Raw genomic sequence first — 23022 nt, 5'->3', positions numbered from 1 at the left:
TATAAATTTATTATATTATATTATTTATTTTATTGTTAAATTAAATATACAATTATCAAATTAATATATTATATCATTTATTATATTATTAAAATTATTAATCTATTATATTATATTATTTCTTTTATTAATGAAATAAGAAAATAATTAAATTTTTTTAAAAAAATAATTAAATAATTTTAAAAATGTAGATAACATAATAAAGCAATTATTATTGTTGATAAAGAAAAAACTTATAATGAATTTTAAGTTTTTATATATAAATAAATATTTTATATTTTATGTTATTAATAAAAAATATTTTAACAAAATTGAAATGTGTTAATTAAAATGTTAAAATTATAAATAAAAAATAAAAAAATATTAATAATATTAATTTTTGAGTTAAATAAAAAATGATAATATAGTCAAAATAAAAATAAAATAAAATCAGCTATTAGCTATGATAAACCGTTTTAAAAATAGAGCTGATACAAGCTGCAGCTGATGGGTACCATATCAGCCACCCATCAACTATCAGCTTTATTTTTTTACACTTACCAAACACTCTAGTTCATCTTTTTTGATGTTTATCAGCTTCAAAAATATAAAATGACCAAAATACCCTTATCATCTATCTTTGTCTCACTTAGCTATCATCTCCCTTACCTCCATTGATGCCCACCGATTATTTTTCCATAAAAACATAATCTCAAATACAATCCCAAAATCAATAACTCAACAAATTCAAAGGAGAGATTCAAATCAATGATTACAAAATATAAACATGAAAAAATACATTAATAAAAGAAATTAAAAGAACAAAATTGCTCTGTACACAAATGACAAAATGGTATTGTTTTGCAAAACCAACAGGGGGAGGTCCCATCTACACACGAAGAACTAGCAAAATTATTGAAAGAAAAAGAAGCACTTGAAGTAACTGTATCGTACCTCGCTAATAATGCAACACAAATGAAGGAATTATGTAGTGACCTTAAAGACAAGTTGAAGGTTTCAGATGAGAATTTCTCTAAAGCATATTCCTTTTTTTGTGTCTAGCTTTGTCGAACAATGCAGAGCTAAAACAAAAATGAAGTCTCTGGAGGAGCTTCACAACGAATCTAAAGCTGTTGAAGCATCTGCTACTCAAAAGAATCAAAATGAAGTAGCAGAAAATGGAAAATGCTAACTGTAAGAGCTTGAAACACAATTTATCACAGCAGTAACCCTCTATTTGGAATTTAAAATTTTTTAAAATATATAAATTAATTAATATAATTGTGTGAGAATTTAATTGAATTATTTTCTAATAAATTATTTATTCCAAACAAAGTTAAGAACAATATTATTATAACACCTTAAATTTAAGAGAGATCAAAATGAAATTTACTCTCTGCTGAACTCTCAGAATATTATGCTGAATGTTCCTGAAGAATAGAGCAAATTGACATCAAACACAAGGTTTCAACTTGTTGCAGGCTTTTTTTTTTTTTCAGAAAATCTTATAGCCGAAGGAAATGAGAATTTATTCCATTATTATCAGTGTTACCCAAAATTTTATCTGAAAATCAGATTAAATATTAATCTTCATTCTTCCATTGTTTATTCCATTGTGCATCACTAAAAGTCAAGCTACAATATATATATATATATATATAAAAGCAGACAAATTTTTCTATGAATGCTGCCACGTAAAATTTCAAAACCTTTATATTTATGTCACGTGACGATATTTGAAGTAGTCAAGTTTTTTTTCTGAATTGTCACATATGATTCTAAAACTAATATATTTATGTCAAATGACAATATTAAATTAAATTTATTAAATTGCTATATATACTAATTATATTACTATATATTTATATCTCTCTCTATATATATAAAGTAAGGAGATTTTCTCTTCATGTTACCATGTGGCATTTCAAATTTTAGTGCTGCCGGTGACATTTACTATATAAAAATTATTATATTTTACAATTATAATAACTAATGTAAGTAATTATTATTTTTTATATTAAGTATTTAATTGTATTTTTTATTTAATTCTAATTTCTTTTTAAATATCTTTACTATTACTATTATTATCATAATTTTTATGGCTAACTAATTAAAAATAACAAATATATTTTAAAAATTTATAAATTTTTCATTTGAGGATTCTTAAATTTTTTATTATTTAATTTAATTATAAAAATTTAAGAATTATACATCTTAAAATTAATAAAATAATTTAGAATTATATTATAAAAATTATCACATGAAATTAAATATTTTATCCTCTTATTACATGGAGTTAAATAATTTACCCTATTTCTTTTTTTATATATTTAATAAATTTTAATTTACATTTATTTTTATTTATTTTAACACGTATTTAATAAAAACATATTTGTTAATTAATTATATATATATAATAAATTATGAAAAAATAAAATAAAATTTTATTTTCATAGCAATGAAAAATAAGAAATTTATGTTAATATTCAATATTTATTATTTTTTTATATTCTTTATAGTATAATTAATAAATAACTAATATTCGCATTAATCATATTATATTGTTTTATTATTATTTATAAAAATTATATATATAATAAATTATGAAAAATTTAAATAAAATTTTATTTTCATAGTAATGAAAAATAAGAAATTTATGTTAATATTCAATTTTCATTATTTTTTTATATTTTTTATAGTATAATTAATAAATAACTAATATTAGTATTAATCATATTATATTATTTTATTATTTTATATATATATATATATGCCCCACTTGAAGTTTTATTTTTTATTAATTAATTATATAAATTTTTTAAATTATGATTAAATTATTAATTTCTTAATTATGCATATATATAAGTTATAAATTATTTAATTATTACACTTTAATACTATAATAAATAGCTATTATTATTGTTGTTGTTATTATTATTATTATAAATACCCAAAAAGTTTAATTTAATTAGAGAAAGAAAAAATTAAGAATTAATTGAACTAATTTATTAATTTTACCTAATAAAAATATATACTGATTTTATATTTGTTGTATTTTTACTTTCTGACAAATAATTTGTCTATATTTTTATAAAACAAATTCAATAGGAGGTAAGATTTTAAAACTATCATATTTATATCAATTGATAATTTTTAATTTAATTTATTGATGACTATTTTACTATATTTAATGAAAGTTGTAATACATAATTATTATATAATTTAATTTTCTCAAAACAATCCTCTTTTATATATATATATATATATATATAAAGTAGGAATGTATTTACAGATAAATGAGATGTAACGCTTTCCTTTTAAGTATCTTTACTATTATCATTATTACCATAATTTTTACGATTAACTAATTAAAAATAGCATATACATTTCAAAAATTTATAAATTTCTCATTTAAATATTCTTAAATTTTTTATTATTTCATCTAATTATAAAAATTTAAGAATTATACATCTTAAAATTAATAAAATAATTTATAATTATACTATAAAAATTATCACATAGAGTTAAATATTTTGTCCTCCTATCACATAAAGTTAAATAATTTGCCCTTTCTCTCTTTTTATATATTTAATAAATTTTAATTTACCTTGATTTTATTTTACTTTAATACATATTTAATAAAAATATATTTTTAATTATATATTGAATGTTATATATATATAATAAATTATGAAAAAATAAAATAAAATATTATTTTTATGGTAATAAAAAATAAGAAATTTATGTTAATATTAAATTTTCATTTTTTTTATATTTTTTATAGTATAATTAATAAATAATTAATATTAGCATTAATCATATTATATTATTTTATTATTATTTAGAAAAAATTATATATATATATATATATATGCATACCTTGCCCTGCTCCTTTGAAGTTTTATTTTTTATTAATTAATTATATAATTTTTTAAAATTATGATTAAGTTATTATTTTTCAAATTATACATATATAAGTTATAAATTATTTAATTATTATATTTTAATACTATAATAAATAGTTATTATTATTATTATTATTATTATTATTATAAATACCTGAAAGGTTTAACTTAATTAGAGAAAGGAAAAATTAAAAATTAATTGAACTAATTTATTAAGTTTACCTAATAAAAGCATATACTAATTTTATTTATATTGCATTTTCACTTTTTGATAAAGAAATGGTTTGTATTTTTATAAAACAAATTCAAGAGGATGTAAGATTTTAAATCTATCATATTTATAATTATTGGTAATTTTTAATTAAATTTATTGATGACTATTTTTCTATATTTTCTAAAAGTTGTAATATATAATTATTATATAAATTAATTTTCTATATATATATATATATATATATATATATATATAAAGTAGGAATTTATTCACAGAAAAATAACATGTAACATTTTCATTAAAAAAATTATCACATGTCACTTTCTATAAATATTTTCTTTTATACTAATTATTATTTAATTTTTTATTTATCTTTTAATTATCATTATTATTTAAAATACTCCATTAAAATTTATTATTTAAATTATTATTTTTTTAAATTTAATTTGTTAAAAATTAAGATATTTTGTAATTAAATATAATATTTATAAATTATTTATATTATTCTATAAATACTAATTATTATTTAATTTTCAATTCTTATTTTAATTATTATTATTTTTTATAATACTACTTTGACATTTATTAATTAAAATATTATTTTCTTTAAAATTTAATTTTTAAAAAATTAAGATTTTTTATGATTAAATATAATATTTAAAAATTATTTATATTATTTTTTTATAAATTCATTTATATAAAATATTATTTATCATATATTTCGTTTAGTGGTAATAATAATAATAATAATAATAATAATAATTTTAATAATAATAATAATAATGATAATAATAAAAGTAATTAATGACAATTAATTTATGGAACATTGACTATTAATTTATGATTTCATAATTAATCTGTCACGGCCCAATTTCAAGAAAACAAACGGACAGAGTCCGGCCATAAAATGGACTTACCAACGGGGAGTTTTCGACTCACCCGACCTGTAAACACAATATATAGTCAATTGGGGAGCTCAGCTCAGCTCACCATCCACATGCTCATCAACATAATAATAAATGGGAGCTCAGCTCCCTCATCCAATCCATCAAACATGCATAGCATATTAAGTTTACAGGTCCCAAAATAATAATTTAGTTTACAGACCCAAATCAAATAAACACTTCTAACACATGCGGAAATTCTAAGATTTAACAAGTTTATGCAAACAGTAATAATTGACCTGCGAGGGAGAAAGCAGGTTAACCTCAAAAAATATCCTCCTGTGGCCTGTAAAAATTTTTGAACAGGAGTGAGCGTTCGACTCAGAGAGTAAAATAGCAATTTTAACCATAATCTCTATAACTATCTAGAACTAATGCACCATGTAGAGTGAAATGCAACATTAACAACATTTTCACATCATAACATCAAAAAGGTAATTTGGAGCACTCACACACCCTGTAGTATCAATCATAACATATGGGGTGATCCTATCTGACTCTCTTAAATCCAACTCGGTGCGGTGAATTACTCAGCTCGGACTTCCACTTAATAACCAAATCGAGGGTCCCAGCGAATTACTCAAGCCGTGACTACCCCTCAAAGGATCGGGTCCCAGCGAATTACTCAAGCCGTGACTACCCTGTCCTATCCATAGTCCACACCACATCACACGCACGCCAACGCATGCACACTGCTCCAAATTACCACAACAACATCCATGGCACATCAACAGTTATGAATGCAACATAAATCGTGCCTAGAGTTTAACTACATAAATATATGCATATAAGTGATGCATGGGCATGCTTGAACATATAATAATATCGAAATTACAATAAAATTAATATTCTACTCACAGACTTGACGACAATCACTGTGGCGACTGGGCGGAGGAAGAAGGCTGTCCCGGCTCACCTAACAATTATATTACAATTATTTAATACAATCTGACTCAATACAAACAAAGAAAAAGACCAATACGTCCTAAGTCGTGCCGAAAATCCGGCAGAGTCTCCCCTATACCTAGGACCTACCCAACCTGCAAAATGGCTCAAAACACACTTTTATATTCAAAATCCATATATCCACAGTTCAATCATATCACACAGCCCCTCCTGGGCCCATCATATCAGTCATCCATCACAATATGCAAAATTTCAATTTAGTCCTTATTATTGATCATTTTTGCAAAAACTGCCCAAACAAGCTCTAAAAATTATAAAACTTTGCCCATGGTCCTTAGCAATATTACTAAGCTATTGCAAAAGAATCATAATTTTCTAAGCTACCACGAATATTTTATGGATTTTTAATCCTATTTAAGCACTAGAAAATTACGAAAAAGCAAGGTTGGATTTACCTTTGCCGATTCGACTTGAGGGGCCTTTTCGGGGCGTCGACAATGGGGATAGCCAAAACCTCACCCAATTCGGAGACTTTTCCGATAACAGTCTGTAGGAAATTCACAGACCTGGTCAACTGTCGAATTTCAGCGAATTGATGATAACAACATTAAGCCAATAAGACGCGGGTTAGTACAAAAATTTTTTCAGAATTTTCAAAGCTCATTTAATGCTCGGAAAAACCTGCGAAGTTAGTGGGACCCACCAAAAGCGGTGTCGGAAAAATTCAAATTTATGTCGTTGCGAAGCTCTCGACGAGTGGAGTGTCTTTGGTAGCCTCGATTTTCTCGTGGGATTCACGGTTTTCGAGAAATCTAGCCCAAAAGTCGAAATGGGCTAAAAACTTCCCGAGCAAAAATTAGACAAACCGCTCGATGGATTTCGGCGTTCTTGGTGTCTATGGAAAGCTCTCGCCGAGTAGATGATTTTAGACACAAGACCCGGTCCAATTGGTGGCCGGATCGGTCGGATTTTGGCTGGAGAAGCCGAAACGCCGCGCGCAAGGGAGGGGCGTTCGCGCTCGTTTCAGCCCGTTTGGGGCGGCGGCCGGCAGTGGGACGGTGAGGCGGCGCGGCGAGGTGGGGACGCAGGGAGGCGGTGGCCGTGGCGAGGGAGGAGAGAGAAAAGAGAGAGAAAAGGGAGAGGGAACGTCGCGCGCAGGAGGAAGAAAAAGAGAAGAAGACCGGTCCGATTCGATCGGTCCGATCCGGTCCGGTTCGATTCGGCCGGTTCGATTCGAAATACAAAATTTTGAATTTTTACTCTGCCTCGGGACCGAAAACGAGGTCCAAAATTTCGAAAAAATTCCAAAAAACTCAGAAAAATACGTAGACTCCAAATATATTTTTAGTTTTGCCACGTGGTCTTTTAATTAATTTTTAAAAATCATCAAAGTTTATATTTTCGGAAAATCGAACCCGATTTTTAAAATCCGAAAAATCTCAAAAAAATTCCTAAAATTTAAATAAAATTAAAATACCAAAAATGCTCATAAAATTTAAAATTTTGGGGTGTTACATTCTTCCCCCCTTACAGAAAATTCGTCCTCGAATTTTTTTTACACGAGGCAGAATAAAGCACATGATTATACATTGAACAGATAAGGGTACTTGCTACGCATGTCCCGTTCTGACTCCCAGGTGCACTCTTCCACTGACTGACTCCTCCACAAAACCTTAACCATAGGGATCTGTTTTGATCTCAACTGTCTCACTTGGTAGTCCACTATGGCTACAGGCTGCTTCTCAAATGTCAAGTTCTCTTTTAGCTCTATCACATCCGGCTGTAGTACATGAGAAGGATCTGGAATGTATTTCCTGAGCATGGAGATGTGAAATACGGGATGAACGTGAGAGAGGTTGGGTGATAGCTCCAACCGGTAGGCAACTGCTCCAACTCTATCAGTAACCTCAAAAGGTCCAATATACCGAGGTGCCAACTTGCCCTTCTTTCCAAATCTCATGACTCCCTTCATTGGAGAAACCTTCAGGAATACATAGTCGCCCACTGCAAACTCCACATCCCTCCGTCTGGGGTCTGCATAACTCTTACGCCTCGAAAAGTTTTGATCGTTCCTCGATTAAAGGAACTACCTCTGAAGTGTATTGCACTAGGTCTGCATCATGCACCTTCGCTTCCCCCATTTATGTCCAACACAGAGGAGACCTACACTTTCTTCCATATAATGCCTCATAGGGTGCCATCCCTATGCTGGAGTGGTAACTGTTGTTGTAGGCAAACTCCACCAAAGCTAGCTGCTCATCCCATTGACCTCCAAAATCCAAGACACTCATGCGAAGCATGTCTTCCAGTGTTTGGATTGTCCTTTCAATTGTCCGTCTGTCTGAGGGTGGAAAGCCGTACTGAAGTTCAACTGTGTGCCAAGTGCCTCCTGCAACTTTCTCCAAAACCGAGATGTGAACTGGGGCCCTCTGTTAGATATTATGGAAGCTGGAACTCCATGCAATCTGACTATTTCTCGAATGTAGAGCCGGGCATACTGTGCCACAGAGTATGTAGTCTTTACAGGTAAGAAGTGAGCTGATTTGGTCAAGCGGTCTACAATTATCCATATCGAATCATATCCTCGCGTGGTACGAGGCAACCCAGTCACAAAATCCATAGTGATCATTTCCCACTTCCATTCTGGGATAGGGAGCTCTTGCAGCTTCCCTGACGGTCTCTGGTGTTCAAACTTCACCTTCTGACAAGTTAAGCACTTGGACACAAAGTCTGCTATGTCTCTCTTCATGCCATTCCACCAATAGCTATCTTTCACATCATGGTACATCTTGGTGGAACCTGGGTGGACATTGTACAGTGTGTAGTGTGCCTCTCGCATGATTTCATTCCTGAGGTTGTCCACATCGGGCACACATATCCTAAAACCTTGCACTAGGGCGCCATCATTGGCAAATCCAAACTCACCACCTTCACCTTGCTGTACTCTTTCTATAATCTTCATCAGTTGTTGGTCTCTGTGCTGGGAAACTCTAACTCTGTCCCTCAAGTCTGGCCTCACTGAAAAGTGAGCCAACAATACCCCCTCATCTGAAAGATCTAGGATTAAACCTTGATCCATCAGCTCATGTACCTCCTGAATCAATGGTTTCTTCTCTACTGAAATGTGCGCCAAACTGCCAGAAGATTTTCTGCTCAAGGCATCTGCCACAACATTGGCCTTTCCATGGTGGTACTGGATGGTGCAATCATAGTCTTTCAGAAGCTCCATCCATCTCCTCTGTCTCAAGTTTAAATCCCTCTGTTAGAAGATGTACTTCAAGCTCTTGTGGTCGGTGTATATCTCGCACATTTCACCATACAGATAGTGTCTCCAGATCTTTAGTGCAAAGATTACAGCCGCCATTTCCAAATCATGGGTGGGGTAGTTCTGCTCATGCCTCTTCAGCTGCCTTGAAGCATAAGCCACTACCTTTCCATTCTGCATCAAAACACACCCTAGGCCAACTCTGGAGGAGTCACAATACACGGTGTATCCTTCACCACTCACAGGTAGTGTCAACACGAGGCGATGAGTTAGACACTCCATAAGCTTCTGGAAACAAACCTCACAGTCATCTGTACAAATGAATGGAACATTCTACCTGTTCAACTTAGTTAGGGAGCGCTATCCTAGAGAAATCTTGTACAAAACGCCTATAGTAGCACTAAACCAGAAAACTGCACCTCGGTGATTTGTAGGCCTAAGCCAATCAGTTACAGCTTTAATTTTCTTGGGATCTACTTGAATACCGTCATTAGAAACCACATGTCCCAAGAATGAGATGTTTTCTAGCCAAAATTCACATTTTGAAAATTTGGCATATAGCTGGTGCTCCCTCAACGTCTGCAACACCATCCTCAAGTGCCACACGTGTTCTTCCTCGGTCCGAGAGTACACCAAAATGTCATCTATGAATACGATGACAAAACGGTCCAAAAATGGCTTGAACACCCTGTTCATCAAGTCCATGAAGGTTCTTTGGTGCATTAGTGAGTCCAAAAGACATCACCAAGAACTCATAATGACCATATCTTGTCTCGAAAGCCGTTTTGGACACGTCCTCATTCCCGATTCTCAAGCGATGGTAGCGATCGCAGGTCTATCTTGGAAAAGAATCTAGCTCCTTGGAGCTGATCAAACAAATCATCGATCCGAGGAAGTGGATACTTGTTCTTCACAGTCACCTTGTTCAGCTGTCTGTAGTCGATACACAACCTCAATGACCCATCCTTCTTTCTCACGAATAGAACAGGAGCACCCCAGGGTGAAGTGCTCGGACGTATGAAACCCTTGTCCAAAAGCTCCTGTAGTTGCTCCTTCAGCTCTTTCAATTCTGCTGGTGCCATCCTGTAAGGTGGCATGGATATGGGGTTTGTACCCTGCACAACATCAATACAAAACTCTATTTCCCTTCTTGGTGGCAACCCTGGAAGCTCCTCTGGGAAGACATCCATAAATTCTCTGACAACAGGAACATTTTCCATGCTGACACCTTCTATAGATGTATCTCTCACCAATGCCAAATACCCTTGGCATCCACGCCTCAACATTTTTCTAGCACTAATTGCTGACACCAAATTATATGGAGCCACACTCCTGTCACCATCAAAGCTAAACTCTTCCACACCAGGTATGTGGAAATACACCTTTTTGTTCCTGCAGTCTAAAATGGCATAGTGAGTTGCCAACCAATCCATCCCCAAAATTACATCAAAGTCCATTACTGGTAGAGGAACCAAGTCTGCTGGGAGGATCTTTCCATCCACTACTACTGGGCTACCCGGAAAAACCATATCTACATCTATGTTGTCACTAAGTGGGGTGGCTACCGACAAAGGGCATTCTAAAGTTGTAGGGTTTCTACCCAACCTCATGGCAAACACAGGGGAGACAAATGAGTGCGTAGCACCCGGATCTATCAAAACACGAGCCTCATAAGAACAGACGGAAGAATACACGCCTGCTGCATTTGAAGCTTGAGCATCCTGGTGGGTCAGGGTGAAAACTCGAGCTTGACCCCTACCCTGAGTGGCAGAACCCTGATACTGACTTCTACCTCCTGATCTGCCTCCAAATCCACGTCCCCCTTGTCCTCGGCCCTGTTGGCCACTGAACTGACTGCCTGCCATGTTGGAAGCACCCGGATACAATTGTCGAGGAACATTCGCAACAGAACCTTGTGACCCCATCTGTGGCTCGCTGAACACGGGGCATTCTCTAGCAAAGTGACCTGGTTGGCCACACCTGAAGCATACTCCTGATCCCATCAAACAAGGTCCTGAATGTCCTCTTCCACACTGTGCACAAGGTGCCAAGGAGGATCCTGAACCAGACCAGGCTGCTGTACCGTGACCACCTTTGGATCCGTACCACAGTGCGAATTCTCGTGGTCTGTGTCTAAAACCACTTCTCTTGCTCCTACCCTTTCCTCTGTAATTACTCTGGCCACCACTATCCGGAGTACCCATTTGGGGAACACCTGAAGAACCCTCTGCTCTATTTTTCTTTGCTCTTCCGCTGTCATCCACAGCATAGCTAATCTTAATCTGTCTGGCTCGATCAACCACCACATCAAAAGACTGACCAGACATCATGGCCAGATTTGCATACCTCCTGTCAAGCCCCTTTAGGAACCTCTTCACCTTCATAGTTTCTGTAGCTACTGCTGTAGGGGCATATCTGCTCAATTCGAAGTGCAGCATATTCATCTCTGGACACGCCATTCTGTCTTAGGGCCTCAAAGGCCCACTGTTTCTGGTCTCTGAAGCTTTCTGGCACAAACCGATTGATGAACAGTTCCACAAACTGAGTCCACGACAAACCCTCCATCCGAGGTAACACGTAGTCATTCATCCATTGTCTAGGCATAGGCCCCATGACATGCTGCATACACTCTATCAGTCTCCTATCAGTCAACTGTAATTCTGTTCCTGCCTGTTTGCAGGAATCCAAAAACCGATATGCATCGTCTGACACATCATAAGTTCCAGGCACCAACTTCTTGAAATTGATGATTTGTTTGTAAGGTTCCCCTCTTGGTGCGGTGGACTGCTGCTGCTGTGGAGGGTGGACCATATACTGCGCCATCATATCGATGGTTCTCTGCAGACCAGCTAGAGTAGCTGCCATGGGGTCCATGGGACCCTGTGCCATAAAGGACTGATCCTGTACTGTTGGCAGCTGCTCTTCTACTTGAGCAGCTCTAGGCCTCCTACCCCGCCTCCTCGGGGCAGGCGCCTCATCCTGTGCTGACACCTCGTCAGGCACATGCAGTTACAGTGCGATGGCAGCTCTCCTACTTCTACGTATTTTCCTGAAATTCAGCAGCATTAGCCCACAAAATTCAAAACTGCACATTACATAGCTATATAGACTCATATTTATACACAATATATGAAGCAGAAACTAGAAGCAAAGACGACAATGCAAGACGAATGTGGACCCTATTTTTCCGCATGTGACTCCTAGTAGACTCTTCCCAACACTTTAGACAACATTCCCTAAGAATCTGGAGCCTAAGCTCTGATACCACATCTGTCACGACCCAACCTATGGACCGGACCGGCACTAGGACCTGGGCCAGCCTAAAGCCCCTGAGGCCCGTAGTAAGCCTAACTGTTCATTAACCCAACTCTAAGGCCCATTTGGGCCCAATTTCAAGAAAACAAACGGACAGAGTCCGGCCATAAAATGGACTTACCAACGGGGAGTTTTCGAATCACCCGACCTGTAAACACAATATATAGTCAATTGGGGAGCTCAGCTCACCCTCCACATGCTCATCAACATAATAATAAATGGGAGCTCAGCTCCCTCATCCAATCCATCAAACATGCATAGCATATTAAGTTTACAGGTCCCAAAATAATAATTTAGTTTACAGACCCAAATCAAATAAACACTTCTAACACATGCGGAAATTCTAAGATTTAACAAGTTTATGCAAACAGTAATAATTGACCTGTGAGGGAGAAAGCAGGTTAACCTCAAAAAATATCCTCCTGTGGCCTGTAAAAATTTTTGAACAGGAGTGAGCGTTCGACTCAGAGAGTAAAATAGCAATTTTAACCGTAATCTCTATAACTATCTAGAACTAATGCACCCTGTAGAGTGAAATGCAACATCAACAACATTTTCACATCATAACATCAAAAAGGTAATTTGGAGCACTCACACACCCTGTAGTATCAATCATAACATATGGGGTGATCCCTATCTGACTCTCTTAAATCCAACCTGGTGCCAGCGAATTACTCAGCTCGGACTTCCACTTAATAACCAAATCGAGGGTCCCAGCGAATTACTCAAGCCGTGACTACCCCTCGAAGGATCGGGTCCCAGCGAATTACTCAAGCCGTGACTACGCCGTCCTATCCATAGTCCACATCATATCACACGCACGCCAACGCACGCACACTGCTCCAAATTACCACAACAACATCCATGGCACATCAACAGTTATGAATGCAACATAAATCGTGCCTAGAGTTTAACTACATAAATATATGCATATAAGTGATGCATGGGCATGCTTGAACATATAATAATATCGAAATTACAATTAAAATTAATATTCTACTCACAGACTTGACGACAATCACTGTGGCGGCTGGGCGGAGGAAGAAGGCTGTCCCGGCTCACCTGACAATTATATTACAATTATTTAATACAATCTGACTCAATACAAACAAAGAAAAAGACCAATACGTCTTAAGTCGTGCCGAAAATCCGGCAGAGTCTCCCCTATACCTAGGACCTACCCAACCTGCAAAATGGCTCAAAACACACTTCTATATTCAAAATCCATATATCCACAGTTCAATCATATCACACAGCCCCTCCTGGGCCCATCATATCAGTCATCCATCACAATATGTAAAATTTCAATTTAGTCCTTATTATTGATCATTTTTGCAAAAACTGCCCAAACAAGCTCTAAAAATTATAAAACTTTGCCCCGCGGTCCTTAGCAATATTACTAAGCTATTGCAAAAAGAATCATAATTTTCTAAGCTACCACGAATATTTTATGGATTTTTAATCCTATTTAAGCACTAGAAAATTACGAAAAAGCAAGGTTCGGGTTTACCTTTGCCGATTCCGACTTCGGGGACGCACTCGGGACGTCTGACAATGGGGGGATAGCCAAAACCTCGGTCCAATTCGGAGACTTTTCCGATAACGGGTCTGTCTGGCCGGAAATTCACAGACCCGGTCAACTGTCGAATTTCCGCGAATTGAGGATACCTACACGAAGCCCATAACACGGGGGTTAGTACATAAATTTTTCAGAATTTTCTAAGCTCATTTAATGCTCGGAAAAACACCGCGGTTCGTGGGACCCACCAAAAGCGGTGTCGGAAAAATTCGAAATTTATGTCGTTGCGAAGCTCTCGGCAGTGGAGCGTCTTTGGTAGCCTCGGTTTTCGTGGGATTCACGATTTTAGAAATCTAGCCCAAAAGTCGAAATGAGCTAAAAACTTCCCGAGCAAAAATTGGACAAACCGCTCGATGGATTTCGGCGTTCTTGGTGTCTATGGAAAGCTCTCGCCGAGTAGATGATTTTAGACACAAGACCCGGTCCAATTGGTGGCCGGATCGGTCGGATTTTGGTCGAAGAAGCCGAAACGCCGCGCGCGCAAGGGAGGGGCGTTCGCGCGAGTTTCCGGCCGTTTGGGGAGCGCGACCGGTGGGGCAGTGGTGGGAGCCGTGAGGTGGGGACGAGGGGAGGCGGTGGCGGGGAGAGGAGAGAGAAAAGAGAGAGAAAAGGGAGAGGGAACGTCGCGCGCGGGAGGAAGAAAAAGAGAAGAAGATCGGTCCGATTCGACAAGTCCGATCCGGTCCGGTTCGATTCGGCCGGTTCGATTCGAAATACAAAATTTTGAATTTTTACTCTGCCTCGGAACCGAAACAAGGTCCAAAAATTTCGAAAAAATTTCAGAAAACTCAGAAAAATACGTAGACTCCAAATATATTTTTAGTTTTGCCACGTGGTCTTTAAATTAATTTTTAAAAATCATCAAAGTTTATATTTTCGGAAAATCGAATCCGATTTTTAAAATCTGAAAAATCTCAAAAAAATTCCTAAAATTTAAATAAAATTAAAATACCAAAAATGCTTATAAAATTTAAAATTTTGGGGTGTTACATAATCATAAATACTCTTTTTTATATTAATTATTATTTAATTTTTTTATTTCTCTTTTAATTATCATTATTATTTATAATATTACCTTAATATTTATGATTCAAATTACTATTTTTTTAAAAATTAAAACATTCAGTAATTAAATGTAATATTTACAAATTATTTATATTATTTTATAAATATTAATTACTATTTTTTTATTTCTCTTATAATAATTATTATTATTTATAATATTACTTTAATATTTATAATTTCAAATATTATTTTTTTATTTTTATTTTTAAAAATTAAGATATTTTATAATTAAATATAATATTTAAAATTTATTTATATTATTTTTTTATAAATTTATTTTTATAAAAATATTATTTACTAAATGTTACCCTCTATAATAATAATAATAATAATAATAATAATAATAATAATAATAATAATAATAATAATAATAATAATAATAATAGATCATTGATGGCCATTAGTTTAAAAAAAATAATTATTAATTTGTGATCTAATAATCAACTATCATATAATTTAATTTTAAATTATTTTATATCTTTAACAAATATTTTTATTGCATTGTTATATTTTTTATAATAAAATTTTTGTTAAAAAATTTGAGAGACAAAAGTGTATACATAAAAAGTTATAAAAATAAAATATAGAGATTTGACTTATTTATAATTAGTATATATTATTTTTTATATTAATAATTTAATATTTTTTTATTTTATTTTTTAAAATTAATTAATGTTTATTATTATTATTATAATTAATTAATATTTATTATTATTATTATTATTATTATTATTATTATTATTATTATTATGGCCAATTTATGACTATTTAATTGAAATGGCAAAGTAAATAAGAAATATTTTACTTTTAAAAAATTGAATTTAAATATTTTTGTTACCATTTTTAATTCAATAATATTTAGTTATAAATTATTTTTTTGTTTAAATGATTTTCATTTATTTGTCAATATATAATATCATATGAGATTTTTTATACACATTAAGTACTATTCTTTCATCAAGTATTTTTATTTAATCTAAATATGCTCAAATATTTTTTATATTTTATTATTTCTTTCAAAATTAGTTATTATTCTCAAATTTATTTATTTAAATATATCTAATTAATATTTATTTTATTATTAATTTTTTAAATTTTATTATTTAATATTTTTTAAACTTTGAATATCTTATTTCATTATAATTATATATCAAATAAAATTATAATTAATATTTTGAATACCTATATTTTATTATAATTAATTTTCATCAAAATTAATTTTAAATTTTAATTAAATATCTATATATTAGTGCATAAATTATCTCTTAATCATATTTTTATATAGAAGTAGAATTTTAAAAATAAATTACAAATATAATAACATTGAAAATTTAGCTACAAATAAAATAATTTAGAACAATTAAAATTATAATATTATAATCATAAACTTTACATTTTGAAAAATATTATGTATTTATAGTATTTATTTTAATAATAAAAAATGATGACATTTTAAAATTATAATTTTTATGAAATGTATTTATTTTATATTACAAATTTACGTAAGATGATAACTATTTTTGTTAAATAATTATTTTATAAAAAAATTAAGATTAATAAAAAAAATTTACATTTAGATGAAGTAATTTTAAAAATAATATAATAGAATGTTATTTTTAATTTATAATAATATTATATATTTTTATTATTATTAAAATTAAACAATTCAATTCACATTGAGAATTTGATAATTTTTTATTATATTAATAATAAAAAAGTATTATATTTATATATTTTTAAAATAATATTATTTTTTTTATTAATTTAATATATTTTTTTATGATTTTATAAAAAATAAATATGAATTTATATAAATTATGAGATAAAATACATAAATTTTATGAAATTTAAATTATTTTTTAAATAAAATATTTTAATTACATTTTAAATAAAAAAATAATAAAAATTATTCTTAATAAATATATAAAAAGAATTAAAAAAATATTTTAATTAATTATAATATAAATTAATTAAAAATTTATTATTATAATAAATAAAAATTTATTTAAATTAAATTAAATAAAAAATTTTAATTTAAAATTAATTTAATAATAATAATTTACTTTATTTAAAATATAATTAAAAATTAAATTATAAATTATACATACATAATAACATGAATATTATACTAATTTATATAATAAAATGCACACCGTTACTTGAAATTGAAGCGTTAAGAATATAAATTTTTTACTAATAATAATATTTTCTAAAATTTTAAGATCCTCGAAGTCCACCACCACCTCGTCATCTTCAAAACGCACGAGGACAAAAACCTCCTAACCGTCGAATGACAGAGAGAGAGAGAGGGAGAGAGAGAGATAGTCGACGAAAGGCGTTATCCGCAGTGACGGCCACACACCTCACTCCCGCATTCCCTTCTCGCCACGTGTCCTACGAAACTTCCGTTTTTACTAGATAGCCTCGTCCCCACCATGTACCCGCCCACACACGCTCTCTCCCTTATCGCTTTCGTATGTATCCACTGCAAGAGCTGGCTGCTCCTCGAATCCAGCGAATCTCACCTCTGCTAATCCTTTTTATGCTCTTATAATTCCACTCGCAAAGCTTATATTTTTATGGTTTTCTTGTAGTGGTTTTTGGGTGGGGTGTGCGTGTGAGAGAGAGAGAGAGAGAGAGAGAGAGAGAGAGACGCAGGGAGAGGGAGAGATGGATCACGCGGCAGATGCCCACCGGACCGATTTGATGACGATAATGAGGTTTGTACTGAATGAACAATCAAAGCACCCAGGTTCGCGTGGGGATTTCACTATCTTGCTCAATCATATTGTTCTTGGCTGCAAATTCGTTTGCTCTGCTGTTAACAAGGTCCCTGTCTGTGTTTTCGTTGCTTCTAATGGTTGTTTCATTTGTTTTCTATTTGGTAATCTTTAGTAATCTCCATTTGTTCAGGTGGGTTTCTATTTGTGTCTAACAGAACATAATGGTGAAAAGGATCATATAGCTGATCCAATTAGTTTGGGATTAAGGTTTAATTGTTTCTTTGTTTATAGCCTTGTGAAATCTGTGTTCTTGTACGTTGATTCCATTAGACTATTAGTGCGTGGAATGTAAAAGATACTGTGTAATTCCAGGATAAACATTGCGTGACTGGCTTGTTAGTTTATACTTTATACTCAAATTTGGCGGCTGAATATACAATGGAAAGGGCGAAAAAAGAAGAGGAAAATGAGATCTTTTTTATAGTGTTTGAAATGCTAGATTAAATTTATCTTATTGTCTATTGTAGTCTTGTATGCAAAATTATTTCCTATATTTTCCATGTTCAGGCGGGTCTTGCCAAGCTTATTGGACTTGCTGGGGAGACAAATGTTCAGGTAAGTTGTTCATGGGTCCCAAAATCCATGCTTGTTTTAATATGCTTATTTATCTTGCTATGTGTAATTTTCTTTCACCGTTTATTAAAGTTATCCATGAAAAAAAAGAAGATATTTAGAAGAGCTCTCTCTTTTTTTTTTAATATATATTAATTAATAATAGGAGGGATTGTTACATTTTAATACATTTTGCCCCTTTTGCTTAAAGGGTGAAGAGCAAAAGAAACTGGATGTGCTTTCAAATGAAGTATTCATCAAGGCTTTAGTAAGCAGTGGCCGAACAGTAAGTAACCTGATGAAAATCTGTTGTTATATAGGCTTTGGCTTTATGAGTAATGACTTCGTTTAACAGTTCAATTCTTGTGGCAGTGCATACTTGTCTCTGAAGAAGATGAGGAGGCAATATTTGTGGAGCCTGACAAGCGTGGAAAGTATTTGCCCACACACTCGCTTGTTACTAGTTATTGTAGCCTATAATGTTATTTTGTTTTTAAAATATTATAGACCACTTATTGTAGACCACATTTTAATTCACTAATGGTATGGTTCTGTTGTATACAAGAGCAGGTACTGTGTTGTTTTTGATCCATTGGATGGATCCTCCAACATTGACTGTGGTGTTTCTATTGGAACGGTACAACCTTCACTTCAAATCATGATAGATTCTGTAATTGAATTGAAATCCTTTACTTACTGGCACTACTAGAAGTCATTGTTTTTCCACAATAACTCGATATTGCAGTTCTATATTGAATGTCTTCTCTTTCATCTAGATCTTTGGGATTTACATGGTGAAACATGGCCGTGAACCAACTCTAGATGATGTTTTGCAACCTGGGAAAAATATGGTAGCAGCTGGCTATTGCATGTATGGAAGCTCTTGCATGGTATGAAATATCACTTTTTTTAGATTAAAATTTTCTCTGGTGGTTGAGTAGGGGGATGTTTAATGTTTATTTCTATCCTTTGACTTTTCTTTTTTGATCTAAGAGAGTGTTTAATTTGGAACTTATTTCAATGGAGCTTTAGAATTACAGTTCCTGAAGTTTTTTTTGTTTGTGTTCCAGACTTACAATTCATATGTTGTCCTTATTCGAGAATAAATGATTTTGCAGCTTGTGTTGAGTACTGGAAGTGGTGTTAATGGTTTCACCCTTGATCCATCCCTTGGGGAGTTCATACTTACTCACCCTGATATTAAGGTATGTTTTACAAGCGTTGGATCGATTGCTTGAAATAATTCTTCTTATTTTATTTATTTATTTATTATACTTTTCATTATTCATAATGTTGTAGTAAATTGTGAAACTTTAATTTTTGCAATAAGTTGAACCACAAACTTCCTGTGTAAGGAAGTTATATTTACAAGAAATTTAACCTATCCTTTTTTTTTAGTGTTAGAATTGGCCTGATGGGTATGTCTTTCTTCATCGCAACTTGTTTTAGTATATCCAGAGTCTTTTGATAGCGCACGAGGCCTAAGGGATATCCGCTTGAATGAGAGAGAAACTGTTTTTCAAATCACATAAACAATAATAAAGGATGCTAGCCATCTCTGACTCTTAATATTTCTGGTTTATTTTGGAGTATTCACTATTTCTTTCTCATGTTGTCTAAGCATTAGTTTCTCACTTCCTTCCTCCCTACCTCTTCCCTTTCCCAAATAGATTCCAAAGAAAGGAAAGATTTATTCAGTAAATGAAGGAAATGCTAAGAACTGGGATGCTCCAACAGCCAAGTATGTGATATTCACATTCTTGCAGTTTTCTATTGATTCTTCACTGTAGTTTACTGACATTATATGTCCTTAGGTATGTGGAAAAATGCAAGTTCCCTGAGGATGGTTCCTCACCAAAGTCTCTGAGATACGTTGGAAGGTATATATCATGATAACAACTACAATATTTCTAGTTTTTAAATTGTTCATTTGGAATTTAATTATTGCAATTAAATGTTAGTTGGTCTGTTCTGTCATCACTGATTGATATTCCTGATTATTGAATGGAAATGGACAGTCTATTATCCACTGATAGGGATAATATAGGAGGTTAAACAGTCTCTACCTCCTGGCTTTCTTCACAGGATTCTGCTTTCGAAGCTTTCTGTGCTATGGCACATGACATGAAATTTGGTCTGATAATATTTGCCTTCAACTTGTCATCTGTTTGGTTGCCTGTTTTCTTCTCTCTGATTCAGGGTCTTAAGTTGATGTATAAATTCTCCTTTCCCTTCTTTTCCTTTTATTTTTCTTGAGAAAATCTGAAACATCATCGACAGTGTGTTAGTTATTTCTCTCTAGTCTTAATCGTTCTCGAACTTGAACGAGTTTCTCTGATTACTTTTCACTCTAATAAATTTTATGTTGCACAACAGAACGCTATATTTGTAGCAGAATCCATTTTTAAAGCAAAACGTGTTGTCACTTTCATAAAAATTGTCCGAAACAAGTTAGTCCATTCAACTTGTCTTTGTTGAGTGAGAAAATTTCAAAAGTCCATTCCACTACCTTTCAAACCTTGCAATCAAAAGGTATCAAGTTGAAATACTGAGGGATTTCATAGCCATTCTGCTTAGTTGACTGGTGCTGCTTCTGATACATCTGAACCAATTATTTATTAAGTCTAGGACACCTGACCTCTTATATCTAGTATTTGGATATTTTGGTAATTTAACCTACTAAATTGGTAGTCCATATCTAATCACAATCAGTTTTGAGCTATTTAAATAGCACAAAAGCTATTTTTTGCAGGAGTCCTTATGGTTATCCATTTGTTTTCTTAATCACTGCAACTATTTCCATGTTATCAAATTTGAAGTTGCCAACAGGGGTAATGTTGTGCTTATACTTTGTATTTACATGTGATCTGCAATTGGTGGGCATATCTGCTTAATGGTTCTTCTTGAAGAGTTGAATGTCCTACTGTCCTTGTTTTACAGAATTTGATACTGACCATTTTTCTAAATTATGATCTAGCTTTGTTATGTTCCATTAAAATTTCATAATTTCTGATGACATATTCTTGGTCAACAGCATGGTGGCTGATGTGCATCGCACATTACTCTATGGGGGAATATTTTTGTACCCTGCAGATAAGAAGAGTCCCAATGGGAAACTGCGGTATGTTTTCTTGTGTGTTTTGTCATATGTTTAGTGTTGGTAGTTCCCTTCAGAAGTTTGATTTTGATTAAAATATTCTCTCCTGTATGTGTTGTGGATTCAGTTAGTGATTCACTTTGATTAAAATCTGTATAACCCAGTGTGCTGTATGAAGTCTTTCCAATGTCATTTTTGATGGAACAAGCAGGAGGTCAATCTTTTACTGGCAAGCAAAAGGTACTGAGCTGAATCTCTCTACTCGTCTTTGTTCTTGATACTGAGCCGAGTCTATATGTCTTGCAAACTTCAATATGCAAAGTTGTGCTTCTACTGGAAGTTCTACGCGGCAATACCTGTTTTCTTGCACATTTATCCACACTTTAAGGGGAAACTGTATTAAGTTAATTAGTTTTCTTACAAACATTACCTTTATGCTCCTGGAATATTTGCTTTGGCCGGCCATGACTAGGACAAATCACTCTAAATGATGGAAATTACATTTGAGTTGCATGGCATTATGTTAATTAGTAGCATGAAGGTAAATAAACATTTGACAGAAGAAAAATAATGAGCTGAAGTGCCTTCTTGAACTAGAACAAATTTGTACTCCTTTTTTGTCATTGTCTAATTTAAACTAATTATCTTGGCAGGCACTTGACTTGGTTCCAGAGAAGATACATCAGCGATCTCCAATATTTCTGGGAAGCTATGATGATGTTGAGGAAATCAAAGCACTCTATGCTGCTGAAGCATAGAGCGCAGCAAGAATCATTCTCTTATAGTGCTTACATGGCCTTATTAATTGTAATCTGGCTACTTGACCGCCCTTCTTCTAATCATCATATATTTTAAAACACTCTTTCTCAAGTTTCTTTCAATAAATGATATGTTTATTGGTGATAACTCTAGTTTTTGGTTAATATATTTTGGATAATATTAAAATCACCATGTTGAAGTGGTTTGAAGAGGGTGTTGATGTGCATGGATCTAGGTTCTATTTTCAAATAATGACAAAAAAGCTAAGTTTTTTGTTTTTTATTTTCTTTTAATACTTACACTTAAGAATATACTCAGACTAGCCTATGCACGCCAAGATTAAATCAACTCCTGAGCAATCTTAAGGGCACACTGATCTTTATTCAATTATTTTAATTTTTTCTATTCATGCTATAGGCTTCAAATTAGTCTAGATGATGACAACGAGTAAGGTATTTATGAGAATCATCATAACTGAACTTGAATCTGATTAATATTTTTAAAATCTAAATTCATTTTAAATTTAATTAAAATTTATTTTTAAATATTCAAACTTGATTATTATTACTCGAAAAATATTTAAATTTTTTTAATTTTATAAAACTTGAATTCGATTAATATTTTTAAAATTCAAATTCGTCTCAAATTTGATTAAAATT

General features: G+C 32.6%; 1 protein-coding gene across 3 annotated transcripts; it reads left to right on the top strand.

The window, feature by feature from the left end:
- Window positions 1-17441: 17441 nt before the first annotated feature.
- LOC110648970 (fructose-1,6-bisphosphatase, cytosolic) lies at window positions 17442-22510 on the top strand. Of its 3 annotated transcripts, none has more exons than XM_021803355.2 (12): window positions 17447-18001; window positions 18463-18510; window positions 18719-18793; window positions 18880-18941; window positions 19078-19177; window positions 19284-19397; window positions 19626-19712; window positions 20178-20248; window positions 20322-20387; window positions 21542-21628; window positions 21769-21844; window positions 22258-22510. In XM_021803355.2, the coding sequence occupies exons 1-12, from the start codon at window positions 17843-17845 to the stop codon at window positions 22360-22362; spliced, it is 1050 nt and encodes a 349-aa protein (XP_021659047.1). In that variant the 5' UTR covers window positions 17447-17842; the 3' UTR covers window positions 22363-22510. The 3 variants fall into 3 exon arrangements, with proteins under 3 accessions (XP_057993847.1, XP_021659047.1, XP_021659048.1); XM_021803356.2 differs by having other exon boundaries at window positions 17450-18001; window positions 19078-19144; XM_058137864.1 differs by lacking the exon at window positions 22258-22510 and having other exon boundaries at window positions 17442-18001; window positions 21732-21844.
- The last annotated feature ends 512 nt before the right edge of the window (window positions 22511-23022 follow it).

Source organism: Hevea brasiliensis, chromosome 16, assembly GCF_030052815.1.
Source record: "Hevea brasiliensis isolate MT/VB/25A 57/8 chromosome 16, ASM3005281v1, whole genome shotgun sequence".
Classification (NCBI taxonomy): domain Eukaryota; kingdom Viridiplantae; phylum Streptophyta; class Magnoliopsida; order Malpighiales; family Euphorbiaceae; genus Hevea; species Hevea brasiliensis.
Note: the sequence above shows the minus strand (reverse complement) of the source record. Positions and strands in the feature narration are given on the sequence as shown.

Bases quoted from the DNA above. Each gene is read 5' to 3' on its own strand.
- LOC110648970 (XM_021803355.2), top strand. From the start codon at position 17,843: ATGGATCACGCGGCAGATGCCCACCGGACCGATTTGATGACGATAATG. The intron at 18,794-18,879 runs GTAAGTAACCTG...TTCTTGTGGCAG, and splicing joins TAGTAAGCAGTGGCCGAACA to TGCATACTTGTCTCTGAAGA. The intron at 19,398-19,625 runs GTATGAAATATC...ATGATTTTGCAG, and splicing joins TGTATGGAAGCTCTTGCATG to CTTGTGTTGAGTACTGGAAG.